General features: G+C 39.3%; 1 protein-coding gene across 2 annotated transcripts in view; it reads right to left on the bottom strand.

Annotated features, from left to right (window-relative positions):
• The window catches only part of incenp (inner centromere protein), a 40,520-nt gene that overhangs the window by 19,943 nt on the left and 5,121 nt on the right, over nucleotides 1–15,456 (bottom strand). Inside the window, exons 4-11 of one of the 2 annotated variants that reach the window (XM_073049314.1) lie at nucleotides 12,112–12,821; nucleotides 10,428–10,473; nucleotides 9,393–9,434; nucleotides 8,288–8,357; nucleotides 8,077–8,203; nucleotides 6,795–6,843; nucleotides 2,538–2,655; nucleotides 114–248 (exon numbers count right to left, since the gene is read on the bottom strand). In XM_073049314.1, coding sequence (XP_072905415.1) covers nucleotides 114–248; nucleotides 2,538–2,655; nucleotides 6,795–6,843; nucleotides 8,077–8,203; nucleotides 8,288–8,357; nucleotides 9,393–9,434; nucleotides 10,428–10,473; nucleotides 12,112–12,821 — 1,297 coding nt within the window. The remainder of the gene's footprint in view (nucleotides 1–113; nucleotides 249–2,537; nucleotides 2,656–6,794; nucleotides 6,844–8,076; nucleotides 8,204–8,287; nucleotides 8,358–9,392; nucleotides 9,435–10,427; nucleotides 10,474–12,111; nucleotides 12,822–15,456) is intronic. The other variant, XM_073049315.1, reaches the window with a different exon arrangement.

Raw genomic sequence — 15,456 nt, 5'->3', positions numbered from 1 at the left:
AGAAACATAAAAGGTCTTAGATTTGTGAAAGATTACAAAGAAGAGTTTTGAAAATATGCCTTTTATTTTTAAGTCTGGTATACAAAATTACTAAAGAAACAAATTGCTCCTACCTTGGGATCAACTTTCAGTGGAGTATTACGTTTTATGAAGGACTTTACTACCGTGCGGCTAACTGAAACAGGAGTCATCAGCAATTGATTCTTCTGGACAGTATGGAGGAAACTCTTGTGCTTTGGTTGAACCACCTACGAGAGTAAATTGTTCATTAGAGAGCCAGAATTAGATAACAAGTCAAAGTATTTTAAGGAACGTTCATAAATCAGACTCGAGTTCAAAATATTAAATTTACAAAATTTGGGAAAAGGATAAGAAAGACCAAGATAGTCAAAGGCTGTCAACTGTCTTGTAGCAGGTTGACTTCAAGTATTAAACGGAGATAAACAATTTGGAAAGAAAAAGCAAAATACTAAAAAACGGTAAAGGACAGTCTAATAGTACTTGAATGACAGGATGACAGACACTAAATGACTACTGTATAAGTACATGGAGATGGTCTTCAAGGAAACTGCGTTACCCTTTACACCTCCAGAAGGCCTCCCATGATTAGGCTAGGATTAATCAGGGGTTGCTGGGCGGTGCGGCTTGAAGGACCTATTCTGCACTTTATCTCAATAAATAAAGATAGATCTGTGTTTGGTACACTGGCCTTTTTGCTACCTTTTTCTTCATTTGATTGGAGCCCCCACTTGCCTTCACCAAACTCTAACCAATGTAGAGAAATTTTGTTTTAAGGTAAAGGCTCCCTTGTTAATTTCAAAAAAAACCTGACAACTATTGTGTGCTTACACACCATCCCCCTTCATTGTCTTTTTCTCACCTATGGAACTCAATGTATTATTTTCTTAAATTTTAATTTTTTTCCACTTATTTCTTTATATTGCCACTCTACTAATTATACCATCAATGTTATTGCTTCCTCAGATGCATGTTAAGTTTTCAATTATTTTAATTCCTGCCACAGATTAACCACCCGCACTTCAGCCTTTGCTTTGCAGGACTTCACGTTAATTACTCGGGGCAATCGAAGTAAGAATTAGGATTATCAAGTCTGTTGAAAGCACCACACTCCAATTGGAACCAAAATGCAATGTGTAATTGTAAACGAAAGATTGTGCAGATGCTGGAAATCCAGAGTAACATATACAATGTGCTGGACGAACCCAGCAGCATCTTTGGAAAAGGATAGAGTCGGCATTTTGGGTGGAGACTCTTTATCAAGACTGGGGGGGAAAGGAAGAGGCCAGAATAAGAAGGTGGGGGGAGGGGAAGGAGGACAAACTGGAAGGTGACATCAGGTGAGGTGAAAGGTAGTGGGTGGAGAGTGAAGTGAGAAGCTGGGAGGCAAGAGGTGGAAAAGATAAAGGGCTGAAGAAGGAATTAGAACAGAAAAAGTAGGGGTAAGTTGGAGAAGTTACTGGAAGCTAGAGAAATTGATATTCAAGCCATCAGGTTGCAGGCTACCCGGATATAATGAGGTGTTGCTTCTCCAAGTGAGAGTGGTGTCACCATGGCAGTAGAGGCAGCCACGGACTGACATGTCAGAATGGGAATGGGAATGGGGGTTGGAATTAAAATGGTTGGCCACTGCTGAAACCTGCTTGTTGTGGATGGAGTGAAGGTTCTTGACAAAACAGTCCCCCATCTACATCGGATTTTATCAATGTAGAGGAGGCTGAACAGAATACAGTGTGTAATTGAGTGCAAAAATGTTAATACACAGAATTGACTATTCCAAGGAAAGAAAATGACTGAAAATTACAGAACAACCCTATTGACATAGGGGACAAGAAAGGACACAGACATAATAGACAATAATTTGACATTAAATACTAGGAAATGATACACACAAATTGGTCAGCAAGAGGTTGCCTTTTAAGCATTTAGGAAAATTATCTTGTTAAAAAAATAAAATATGTAACAGCTTTTAGGAAAAAAACATCTTTGTGATTATGAGAGATCCAGTATACAGTAGAAATAGAGATATGGTAGAGAGTCTATCCCCAGGATAGAAATTTCTGATAGTAGAGGGATAGGCACAAGGTGAAAGGGGGAAGTTTTAAAGATGTGAGGGGCAAGTCTCAGGCACTTCCAGAGGAGGTGGTAAATACAATATTATTTCATAGACATTTGGGCAGACATGAACAGGCAAGGGACAGTGGGACATAAACCACATGCAGGTTGATGGGGATTAGTTTGGATTGGCCTCATGGTTGGTGCAGGTCTGGTGGACCAGAGGGTCCAAAATTTAATTAAAAACATAGCGTCAGAAAAAGAAGAGTCAAAGGAACTGGAGTTGGATCTCGTGCTCAAGGCAAGTTCATGGAGAAGGCATGCAGTGAAATAGCATTGGAAGTTTGAGTTCATAACTGGCTAGGCTACAAGTGAAGCAGTAGAAAAGGTGGTCTCAATTTTCACAAAAAAATAGATCTTGAGCTCCCATGTATTTCAAAAGGCCAGAACACTGAGAACAACACCTTATTAGTGAAGGGTGGTGGTGAAGGAGTCTTCTTTCTTGGCGGAGAATTCTCTTTTTCCAATTCCTCAGAATAATCATCTGAATTTGCCACTGCATACTTGTAACTTCGCTTCCGCCTAAGAGATAATTAAGTTAGTGCTGCAAACAAGCATGACAATATAAACCTGCGTTACAAAAGACAATTGCAACTATACTGTCAGATCCTGAATTCTTGATTGGCTGAGCATCATTAGCCATCATTAATCATGTATGCACAGTAAAAAAAAAGAATTATACTGTGTGGTTGCATTAAAATTTTTTGATCCTCTCTTTACCTCGTCTCTGTACAATACGTTAAGGAAACAAAAACTTTAATGAACTATCTTAGCTATATTTATATATTGATCAACAAAAAACCCAATTGCTATCTCATTCCTCCCAAATGCAAGGTTACAACTATTTATCTCCTGGACCACTTAAATTTAGGACATTACTGTAGCACTTTTTTTCTTTATCACTAAGCAGCCCAAATTCAATTCTACATCAGGGAACAAAAGTGTGAATAGGTTTATTAATTTTATGTTTTAGGGTACAGAGGCATTAAGCTGTCAAACTGTGTAGCCATTTTAGGCCGGTCAATATACCACCTAACCCCCAAAAAATTGCAAAGAAACATTTTATGATCGTTGATTGCACTATTCAATGTGGAGAACAACGTATCAAAAGTTGGACAATTTGACACACGGAAAGTCTCCAAAAATGACATCAAAAAACAAGATGGCCACCAGCAGGACTGATAACCATCAAACTGCAAGTTTTTTTAAATCTGATGTTTCAATGAATGCTCTTTTCACCAATGTTTTTCAAATTACAGTAGCTCCTGGAATGAAAGTTCCATTTGTACTGACGTCATGACATAATCAAGGGACAACCCTGGTATTAAGTACTGATGTGGTGACGCATAATATGCTACCTTATGGCTCCTCAGATGCATCCTCTTCTATCACTGGCTCTTTTGTCATATCGTCACAGTTGCCAGCTTGGCAATGCCCACATGCACTGGTGCATTCCAGCCCATGCTTTCTGCAGGTACACTTTAGCGTATTGCACCCTCCCGAACAGTTGCAGTGAATCATTTGAATAAGTACCTCTGGAGCAGAGGTACCTCTTTTATGCTTGGCCCAACCCCATAACCATCAAACACTACAGTGGCTCTGGCATAGTGTTTGACAGTGGCTGAGGTGTAGTTATCTGCAATTGAACTATCGGTGCACCCCTCCATCCATTTTAAGCAGTGCATCGTCCATCTAGAACATAGTGATCTGTCACTGGGACCGTCTGTGTGACAGTATTGTCCGATTCGGAGGTGACATAGTTCTTTAACACTTCTGCCAGTTGTGGCTTATCCAGCTGGTGCAAGATGTTCTTTGCTTCAAATGAAGACATCGGATATGGACAGAGTTCATAGTTCATCACCTGTCTGTGACACAACTAGGAACCTCTGGAATAACAGCACTGGATCTATGGTACGGTCTTCAGCAACTTCGACTGCCCTGCTGGATGCTAGTGTCTTGACCTTCGAACTCCTTTTGTGCGAATACAAGAAAACAGAGTGTCCGTCCATCTTCCTAACATTTCCTATCTAACACTTCCTGTCCTTTCCTATTGAGAACAGGTCATGTACATTGACATCTTTATTTGCATAAACCCCTGTGATGATGGTGCGTAATGATTTAATCATATGAAAATGGCATGAAACAGTCCAGTTTTGCCGCAACTTTTTCCAAGGTCAGCCTCGTCTCTACTCACTCTGGAGGTGGACAACTCCTTATGTTGTTCATTTGTTGTGTAACTATTCACAGTCAGCTCTTGCATGACATGGTTGTAAGAGGATAACACAGTGGATGACATAGTCCAAACTGCTCTCTGGTGCTCTGACATCCCACTTCCTCACGCTAGGCCCCCTTGGCTTTTTAGTGAGCGCATTAGTGTCTGTTCTATCACAAGATCAGAGCCAAGGCCAGCCCAGTATTGGTTGCTGTGTCTGATTACAGGGAACTCAGTCCGGAACGTCTGATGAACCTCAGGGCTGTCATTCTCCAATGCATGCATCTTCTGGAGATAGAGACGAGCCGACTTCAGATAATTCGGATGGCCAGCGGCCGCAAATATCGGCAAGCAAGCTGGGATGGCACTGAGATGCAACTCCAATGAACCTATTTGATTGGGTGCAACAAGTGCCCTAGCAATCCCTACCATGTGCTGGTAGTTGGCTCAGTGTGCTGGTTTTGGAGGTCCCTCCCAGTTCATCCTTTTTATATCACAATTATGGCACTACCATTGTTAGAAATGGTGAAGTATAGCAAACTAAGACAGGTATGGGCCCAATTCTTTTCATTGGCAGCAATTTTTTTTTAAACATCAGATTTTTTTTACTTTTCGCGCTCCGTTTCTGTCTAACTTTTGATATGTTGTTCAGTATGCCAGAAAGTACAAGAAATGACCATAGAACCTTTTTTTCCAATATTTTTTGGGTAGGGGTACTTTGGTGTTATATTGACAGCATTATTTTCAGAGCGCTTTGGCATTGAATGTCCCTCTACACACCAACACTATTTTCTTGCCATTCAGTGTACTGTCCCTTTACATTTGATCTCCAAAGTTCAAAACTTCACATTTGGCGGGTTAAACTCCATATGCTTTTTCTCCACCCACATCTCCCATATCTGGAACTGTTCTATATCCTTTGGCAGTCTTCTAAGCAAAGCACCACCAAGCTTTTATTTATATATTATATTTGACCTTGCCTGGTGTCTGCACCCACACCACATCCCCACCCCCTCACATCCCATCTTCTCTGCCACCTGTCTCACACCTCTCCCAGTGTTCCACCCTCGCCATTCCCAACATACTTTGCCCCCTCCAGATTTACAAACTCACTGTCACTCCATGTTGACAAATACAACACTGTGCAAAAGTCTTGGCACCCCATCAACATACACATGTTTAAGTCTTTTTCACAAAATATGTATGTACATCTTGTTATATACTGTGTCACATGACATAGGCGATCATGTTTTTTCCATGACCATGGTTGTTCTTGGCAAATTCATCTACATGAAGGATCTTGACAATGGCCTTACTAAAATCCACAAAGGCAACATCCACAGCTCGACCTCTGTCTCCTCCTGGAAAATCTCAATCAAGGGACAACGTGTCTCTGACTAATTACTTACTGTCCCTAATTAAGCTAAATGCTCATAAATAGTCTCAATAATCCTTTCCTGTAATTTCCCTACTACTTACAAGAGACACACCAGTTTATAATATCAGGATTATCCCCATTTCCCTTCTCGAATAATGGATAAATATTAGCTACTCACTAGTCATCTGGGACCTTGCCTGTGACTAGAGAGGACATAAATCTCTTGTCAAGGTATCAGCAACCTCATCTTGCGTCTCCCTGAATACCCTAGAGAGTCACACTTTATTTTCATTACTATCTCTTTATTTATCTCCAAATGCTCTGGCATATCAGCATGATCCACTCAGATCTTATCCTCTATGTACTTCTCTTTGGTAAATACTGAAGTGCTCATTTAGGATTTCACCCACATCCTGTAGCTCCAAGTGCATGTTCCCTCCTTTATCCTGGAGTCCCACTTTCTCCCTAGTTATCCTCTTCATTTTAATTAATAGAATACCTTGGGATTCTCTTTAATCCTACTTGCCAATAACTTTTCATGGCCCATCTTGGCTTTCCTAGTTACCTTCGTGAGTTCTTTATAATCCTCAACAGCTCTGTTTGATTTTAGCTTCCTAAACCTTACACGCATTTCCTTTTCCTTGACTAAATTCATCACCTCCCTCAACATCCAAGGTTCTTTTACCTTGCCGTCCTTGTCCTTCCGACTGGAGCATACTGTACCTGTCCTGTTTTCTATGCATCTGCCCTTTAAAAACCCTCCATGTCAGATGTGGAATTGCTCAAACAACTTTTCTTAATTAACTCTCCCAAGTTCCTGCCCAATACTATCATATATTGCCCTGCTCCCCCTCAATATTCTCCTTCAAGATCCACACTTACCTGTGGCTACCTTAAAACTTGAGTTGTGATCACTGTTACCAAATTGTTTTTCCACCTTGATACAGTACAGCTCATCCTCCATTATAGTATCTATATATTGATTTAAGAAACCCTCCTGGAAGCACCAAACAAATTCTGCCACATTTAAACCACTTGCACCAAGGAGGACCCAGCATTTCCCATACTTACCCAGCACTTTGGCAATCAGAAGAGCTCGATTTATCAGAATCACTGCTGTCTGCATTTAAAACAAAAGACAATAAATACTTGTCTTTATGGCAGTGTACTACAGCAGACAACTTTAAACTCAATAATGCAACTTCATACTCCACATTGGATCAGACAATAATGAAAGGAAAATCAACCAATTTTCTTTCAAAAATATCACAAAATGTCAAATGATAAAAATAAGATTTCACCTTCTATTCACAGCTCGAGTTGTACACTAGAAAATGCTCTGATAAAATTAATTTTAGTTAGAACATCATGTTGCTAGAATTTGACATAGCAACATGAAAAACAAAAGAAATATGCAATACTAGTTATAATGGCTCAACAATAAGCAGGAAATTAGCTCACTTTTATTTTGTAAAACTGGTCAACTCCAGTGACTTAATCATTTTGGAAATTAGGGACAGTCAGTATAGCTTTGTCAGAGGAAAATTGTGCTTTTCCTTGATTGAGTTTTTCCAGGAGGTGATTGATGAAGGCAGAGCTGTGGAAGTTGTTTTTGTGGATTTTAGTAAGGCCATTATCAAGGTGCCCATGGGGGAGGGGTGTGTGTTTAGAACAAGATCTGAAACTGAGAGTTCCTAATCTGTAATGCCAAGAAACTAAATTAATTTACTTGCAAAAGTTGAAGAATTCAAGCTTTCAAATTTCAACTTAAGGTGATACATTTTAAATCATTTATATAAAGGTTTTATCCTTATATACACTTATGCTCAAATAAGACTACACTGATAATTACTTCGTACTACAATGGACTTTTTTTGTTCTTGTAAAAGTTGATTTCAAAATCTTAAACCTATTTTTCATGTGAATGCTGGTTATATGATGCTATGCATTCCTGTGATGCTACTACAAGTTAATTTTTCACTGTACCTCCAATACATGTACTTATGCATATGACAATAACTTGATTTGAACTTTTAAAAAAAATTGTTATTCTTGTGTCTACCCAAAAGGAACCAGATTTTCTGACTACCACTGAATTTTTACACTTGGGCCAAAAGTACTCCTTACTTTAGGGAAAAAAAAATTCAGCACTCTCCTTTTATTGTACATTACATTAAACAGGGTGTACAATTTCTATGATGTTACCAGAGTTAGGAATCCTTCCTGCTTGAGCTTCAATGTCCAATACAGTTTTAAATGAAACGTCAAGTAGAAACATGGAATCATAAAATGGAGCTTTTCCAGAAAGTGGAAGAGAGCCTGCTGAGGGCATGAAATTAACCAAATTACAAACCTTTCTTCTGAATTCTTGGTGAACTTCTTAAAGATTGTGACTTAGCGGGTTCCACTTCATTCTCTGGTTTGCTAACGGCAAGTTTTGCAGCATTCCGTGTGTATCTGCGTTCTTGATTTTCAGTAATCTGTACAGAGCAAAGAAATTAGAACTACAGTACTATGTTTCTTTAACATGAAAATGAGGCAAAAATGATGAAAAAAATCATTACCAGTGTATCTGGTTGTTTCACCACTTTTGGCTGCTGAAGTTCAGGTGGGGTGCTAGGAATCACTTCAACACTGAAATTACAAAAACAATTATCTATCAAGTTTCCTACATGGCACTTTGCAACTTCAGCTTGTGAATTATTCGATTCTTCAAAGCTTCAAACTTTGCAAAAGACTAATCTCCCCTTTCATAAGCAGAAGTGAACAACTTAAGGTAGTAATCAACAGAAATGCTGCATCTGTCCATTTATCTCCACTCTCAGCTCCATTTAGGGAGCGAAGCACTCCTTCCAGGTGAGTGCAGATCTGTTAGGGGGGCCCACTGCATCTGGTGCTCTCATTAAGGCTTCCTCTACATTGGAGAGACCCGATATAAATTGGGGGACCATTTTGTTAAGTACCTCCGCTCTATCTGCAAAAAAGCAGAATTTTAATTCCTGTTCTTATACCAGTTCTGGCATGTTGGTTTACAGCCTTCTCTTCTGCTACAAAGAGGCCACCCTCAGTTTGGTGGGGCAACACCTCATTCCACCTGGGTAGCCTCCAACTTAATGGCATGAACATAGATTTCACCAGTTTTGGGAATTCCCCCTCCCCCTCCATTTCCCCATTGTCCTCACCTGTCTATCACCTCCCTCTGGTGCCCCTCTTCTTCTATGGAAACTCTCTCTTATTAGATTCTTTCTTCTCCAGCCTTTTCCCTTTTCCACCCATCACCTCCCAGCTTCTTACTTTAATCCACACCCACCTGGCTTCACCTCTCACCTTCTAGCATGTCCTCCTTTATATTCTGTCATCTTCCCCCTTCCTTTCTAGTCCTGATGAAGTGTATTGGCCCATAAAGCTCAACTGTTTATGCATTTCCATAGATGCTGCCTGACCTGCTGAGTTCTTACAGTATCTTATGTATAAATAAGGTAGTATTCCTGCTTAATTATATTACAAGGTTTTTAATTCCAATGAAATCTTAAAAGCACAAAATATGTACTGAAATCACTTAAGTTGTCTTACAACAGGAGCATCAAACATGTAAGGTATCTTGCTTTAAAGCAACTACCATCATAAATATAACAATTTTTTTTGCGTTATTTACTATGTTTTACTTACATTTTTGAAGTATCCTCTGTAGAAACCTCCTTGATTTCACTGCTCAGAAAATAAGTAAAAATTTACATAACTATAATGTCCTGGCTAATATTTTTTTCAATAGGTACATTTAATGTCAGGGAAATGTATGCAGTATATATCCTGAAATTCTTTCTCTTTGCATAAATCCATGGAAACAGAAGTGCCCCAAAGAATGAATGACCTCTCCCTCTCCCACGCACAATCAGCAGCACAGCAACAACCAACAGAAAAAGCATCAGCACCCTTCCACTGAGCACTTGAGCGTGCAGCAAAGCATCAACAACAAAAATCAAATTATTACTGCAAGTTTACTCACCAGATCCTACTGTTCACAATTGACCTATGTTCACAGTATTGTTAAGTTAGCACTACAAGCTTTAGCTTAGATTTTGCACTGAAGTCCAAAAGGTGGGAGCCTAATGACTTAAGAGATCTGCCTACCATTCTCCAACAAATTTTTCGGTTGTGACTGCACTTAATTTCCTACACCAAAAATGATTTGCTTATTGAACAATCTCAAAATCTGTACATTTCATATTTTGCCAGAATTCTAGTCATATCTCACTAGATAATTCAAATTATAATGGTGGTAAAATGCTCCTCAAACTGGATATTTTCCATATAATGGCCACCGTAATCCAGCATACTTCAGCAGCTGTTAGCTTTTAAACTTAAAACCCTATAGACATCAGATTTGGATTTTCAGGAGCTTCAATGCACATATGGCAAATCAGCTACTTTCAAATCCTGCACTAAAGAGCAGTTTTATTTTTAATGTAAAGATTATAAACTAAAAATTGCTTAGGTACTACACAATTACTAGACTAACACAAATTATTGTCCAAGACCAGCACCTCCAAAGAAAATCTCCAACTCAGGACACCATCTGCTGAAATATTCAGAAATTTTTCAAACGGGAAACTTCAGATAAGAAGGCATTTGCTGCACCTCATCAGCTGCACATGTTCAGATCAAACTAAGCAACAGATGTGCATTTCCAATAAAATTTCTTACCATTCTCTCTCATCAACTCCTTCAAAATTGTCATTGTTGTCTTGACCTAAGAGGAAAGCATATTACAAAACAATTGTAATCAGCTGAGTAGCAAAAAAAATGATGAAAAGGATTGATCTGCTGTAATCAAGATTCAAAATCATCTGTGCATTAAATTGCTAATGCATGGACCAATAATTTACTGCAAGACTATACAGTGACAATTTGCTATTTTTTTTTAAATAAGTGGCTGCTTCCCACATCAAATCTTCTCTAACCAATAAATATACCACGAAATGTTGCTGTCTTCACTGACCAAACTGATGATGGAAACTCTCAGCCAGCCTCCCCATGACCCTCCCAGAAAATCAAAGTGCTTCATAAGGTGTATGCCTGAAGAATTCACAAATATTTGTAGACCAAACATGTCAGCTTTTACAGTGAACCTATCCTTAGATTTGTAAAGTTTGTGTTTACAGACACAGGGACAATGACTTTACTGCATAAACAGTAAAGAGGGTTTATACTGTTACTAACACTAAAATTATATCAAAGTATTCAGGTAGGTGTAAGAGACCACAGACCTTCATTAAACATTCCAGAGTCTAGAGCAAGGCCAAGTCCTCAATAAACTTGAAGTTCACATTTAAAAATAATGAGGTGCTCTTTTGAAACACTGACCTCAAAGAGTTGAACATGATAGATGCCAAGAGGTTATGTGGCCTGGCCAAAGTATGAAACTAGAGCCAAAGTGCCATGGTAGCTGTCTAATAGCAAGGTAGAATCAAATAGTGTTATTAAAATTCATTACATTTCAAGTGAGTCTCTACACCATTCAGATTCCTATACACAAACAGAATGGGACACAAGAGAGTTGCAATGAAAAATTCAGCTATCACATTAAATGCAAGAGACCAGATGTTTTATTCCTGCACATATACCTGATAAATTTAAAGGTATCAGCCAGACGCTGAAGCCATGTAAAGTTAACCCCAAATGCCATTTTATTGTCATTTCTATCACTGTGATCCATGATCCTTGCATGGCCATTTTGAGCAGGCATTGCAAGGAACATGGATCAGTCGGTGCTTTCTGTGACTGATTAAATCCCATTACTGAGACAAAGCATAGCTAGTGATTTAAAAAGGAAGCAATACGCATCAAGTCAGTAAAGGACTTGTTAAGAAAGGGCAGATGTGACAGCATAGTAAGACGGCAAACCAGGAACAGTTTATTTTCCTTCAGAAAGCAAGTAAAGGGGTTAATTTAATAAAGGTAGGATCAGTGCCCTGAATAAACTGAGGGAATTGTCAGGTCAAGTTAGGTCATAAAAATCAACTGCAATAAAAAACAAAAGGCTAATTCAAATATTTTATACCTGCACGAATTGTAGCCAAGTCCCAAAATTCTAGCTATCCCTTCCCTTTAAACCATTCCGCAAAACAAGAAAACTTGGTGGTTCCTTAATCCCAGTGGATTTCGTTACTGTTCCTTGATCATATACACCAGAGACAAAATTCTTGTCATAATAATCACTGCACATGTTGAGAAAATACAAATTTCTCTAATACGTTTAATAAATGTGAAATAATTTTTTAAGCAGCCAAGATTACCCAATATTAACACCTGTTAAGATACAATTGTCATCCTAGCTAGATCTAACATGAAAATATTGTACAAATGCTCATTTCGAAATTATACTCACAACTAGAAGAATTTTGAAGCACATCCTTCCTGTTAAATTTACGCGATGATTTTCTCATAGATCTTCGTAGCATGACAGTCCGTTGAGTTTTCACCAAACTCATGCACTTTGACTGGCGACTGTTAACACTTCTTCGTACTGATCTACGCAGATCCTTAGTTTCAGTTGCAGAGATGCAGTTTTCACCAGTAGTTGATGCTTTCGTAACATTATTCAACTCCTCAACAGTTAAAGGAGATACATTCTTTATTTCATTTTCTTCATCAGTAACAGGCTCTGCTATTTTCACCTTTGTTGCTGTACGACTTGGGCTCCTGACAACAGGAGACAATATTTCCAAAGCCACTTCATGTGAAGGATCCAATTTTCCCTCACGTGCCTTTTGAGACAACTTGACATCTTCAGAGGCGTATGGAATTTGGGATAAGTTTGTCACGTGACTTTTCCCCTGCAATTCCATGACCTTACAGTCATTTGGTGACAACACAATGAAAGGCATCACACCATTCACTGGAACAATAGCTGATAGGTTGTTTTTGTCACTTTCTGTTTTTACTATCATCGCTGCGCGTGTTGCTGAGCGGGTCAAACGCAGTGATTGTGTCTGCTCCACCATTTTGTTGCTGCCATCATCTTCTGTAAAGAGTCTACTTCCCAGTTTCTTCCTCTGAACTGAAGAGCGCCTTAAATTTTTTCTGCTTTTAGAAAACCTGAAGGAATATTATTTCAATAAATGAAACCATTGTTGAATGCAGAATTGAAACAATGAGAAATCTCCCAAAAGTATTTTTATAGAAAGTTAGAAGTATGCAGTATTATTAGGATTTGTTGACATTTGCAAGTTTGTACTTTCTTTAACCAGAATCAGAAACCTTCCTCCCTTTCTAAATACACTCACAGGAATCAGGTATGTCACAGCTCTAAAGGTGGACTGGAAATATTTCATCAGCCACCATGTCCAAATCAGTTCCTGGTCTCACCACATATCCGTAGCTGCATTCTTTGTAGCTCATCTCACTGGAAAACAAGCATCTTGCACCACTCCTGTCAATGCCTTCCATAAAAAGATGAGCAACTAATTTAACAGACTATGTAAATCAAAACACCTGCCATCCTTTATGCTAAAAGAAAAAAATAAAGAACTGAAGGCTTTGGAAATCTTGAACAAGTTAGTGGAGATTCTCAGTTCAGACACCATCTCCTTCATGTCAATGACCTTTCTTTAAAAATGAAATTTTTAAAAAATATCCTGGCCCTGAAGCATCTATAATGTTAAGCTTGTTTTTTCTAGTAGACTCCTAATCCACTACATACATCCACCATATGTTTTACAGTCATAAAACTACAGAACAGAAACAGACTTTTCAGCTAATCAAGTCCATGCTGAACCATTTTATCTGCACCCAAACCATAGCCATTCATATACCTATACAAACTTCTCTTAAACATTGAAAGCAAAAATCACATCCACCACTTGTGCTAGCTGCTCATTCCACACACTAACCATCCTGAGTGAAGATGTTTTCCCTTAAATAGTTCACCTTTCAACTTTAACTCTTGACATCTCATTGTAATCTCACCGAACCTCAGTGGAAATGGCATTTTTACATTTACCCTGTCTATATCCTTAGTTATGTATACCTCTATCAAATCACCCCTTAATCGTCTACATTCAAGGGAATAAAGTTCCAACCTATTCAATCTTTCTTTATAATTCAGGTCCTCCAGTCCCAGAAATATCCTTGTAAATTTTCTCTGTACTCTTCCAATCTCATTTACATCTTTCCTCTGGGTAAATGCACACAATCCTCCAAATTTGGCATCATCAATTTTAACACAACACCCCAACTCCTGTACTCAATACAATGAACTATGAATACCAATGCACCAAATGCTTTATGACCTTACTGTGACCTGACTACATATACCTGTCTGGACACGCCCCCCTGCTGACTGCTCCTGTGGCTCCTCCCACAGGCCCCTGTATAAAGACGATTGGAGGCACTGCTCCTCCCTCAGTCTCCAGGATGTTGTGTGATGGTCTCTTGCTGCTGACAGTGCTTTCTTCCAGCTAATAAAAGCCTATCTCTCACCTCACGTCTCCGAGAGTTATTGATGGTGCATCACCTACCTATAACACCACTTTCAATGAATTATGGATCTGTAGTCCCAGATACTTTTGTTTTATTACAGCCCTCTGTACCCTACTGCACACTGTGTAAGATCTACCTTGGCCGGTCCTCTCAAAGTGCAATACCTCACAATTGTCTGCATTAAATTCCGTCTGCCATATTTCAGCCTTTTTCCAGCTGGTTCGGATCCTGCTGTAAGCTTTGATAGTCTTTCTCACTGTCCACTACACCCCCAATCTTGGTGTCATTAGCAAATTTGATGATCCAGTTAAGCACATTGATTCATATCATTGATATAGATGACAAGCAGCAATGGACTGAGCATCAATCCCTGCAGCTCTCCCACTAGTCACAGGCCTCCAATCAGACAGCCAGTCATCTCCCTCCACTCTCTGGTTCTCCAGCAAAGCTAATGTCTGATCCAATGTACGGGGGGGGGGTACTGATAAGTTCGTGACCTAAGATAGGAGATGAGTTATACAGCTCTCGTTACATGCACATGCAGGCCAACTCTTTGGGTGATTATGCAGAAAGTTTGAAGTTAATAACTCATCTCCTTCTACCTTAGGCCACAAACTTATCAATCACCCCTGCTGTAGAGACTTTCGGTCAAAGATCCATATGCTCTACGGCCGCTGGACTAAGTGTGTAAATGTAGGAGGGGATCATGTTGGAAAAATAAATGTGCTAGCCTTTCTAAAATTGACTCCTTCTACCTTAGGCCACAAACTTATCAATCACCCCTGTTATTACCTCATCCCAAATTCCAAGCAATTGAACCTTCTTGACCAACCTTCCATGTGGGATCTCATTAAATGCCTTGGTGAAGTCCATGTAGACGGCATCCACCGATTTGCCTTCAGCTTTCCTAGCAACTTCCTTGAAAAACTTGTACTGATTAGACATGACCTACAATGCACAAAGCCATGCTGACTATCTCTGATCAGTCCCTGTTTATCTATGCAGTCCCCTAGAATACCTTCCAGCAACTTTTCCAATAATGATGTCAGGTTCTCTGACCTACAAGTTCATTGTTCATTCTTAGAGCATTTCTTTAAGCAGTGAAAGAACATTAGCTATCCTGCAATCCTCTAGCACCTCACTGTTACCAAGTATGAGCTAAATATCTCTGCTAGAGCCCCAGCAACTTCTGCATTTACTTCCCACAGGGTCTGAGGGAACACCTTGTCAGGGCCCAAGGATTTGTCTACCC

Source organism: Hemitrygon akajei, chromosome 6 (assembly GCF_048418815.1).
Source record: "Hemitrygon akajei chromosome 6, sHemAka1.3, whole genome shotgun sequence".
NCBI lineage: Eukaryota > Metazoa > Chordata > Chondrichthyes > Myliobatiformes > Dasyatidae > Hemitrygon > Hemitrygon akajei.
Note: the sequence above shows the minus strand (reverse complement) of the source record. Positions and strands in the feature narration are given on the sequence as shown.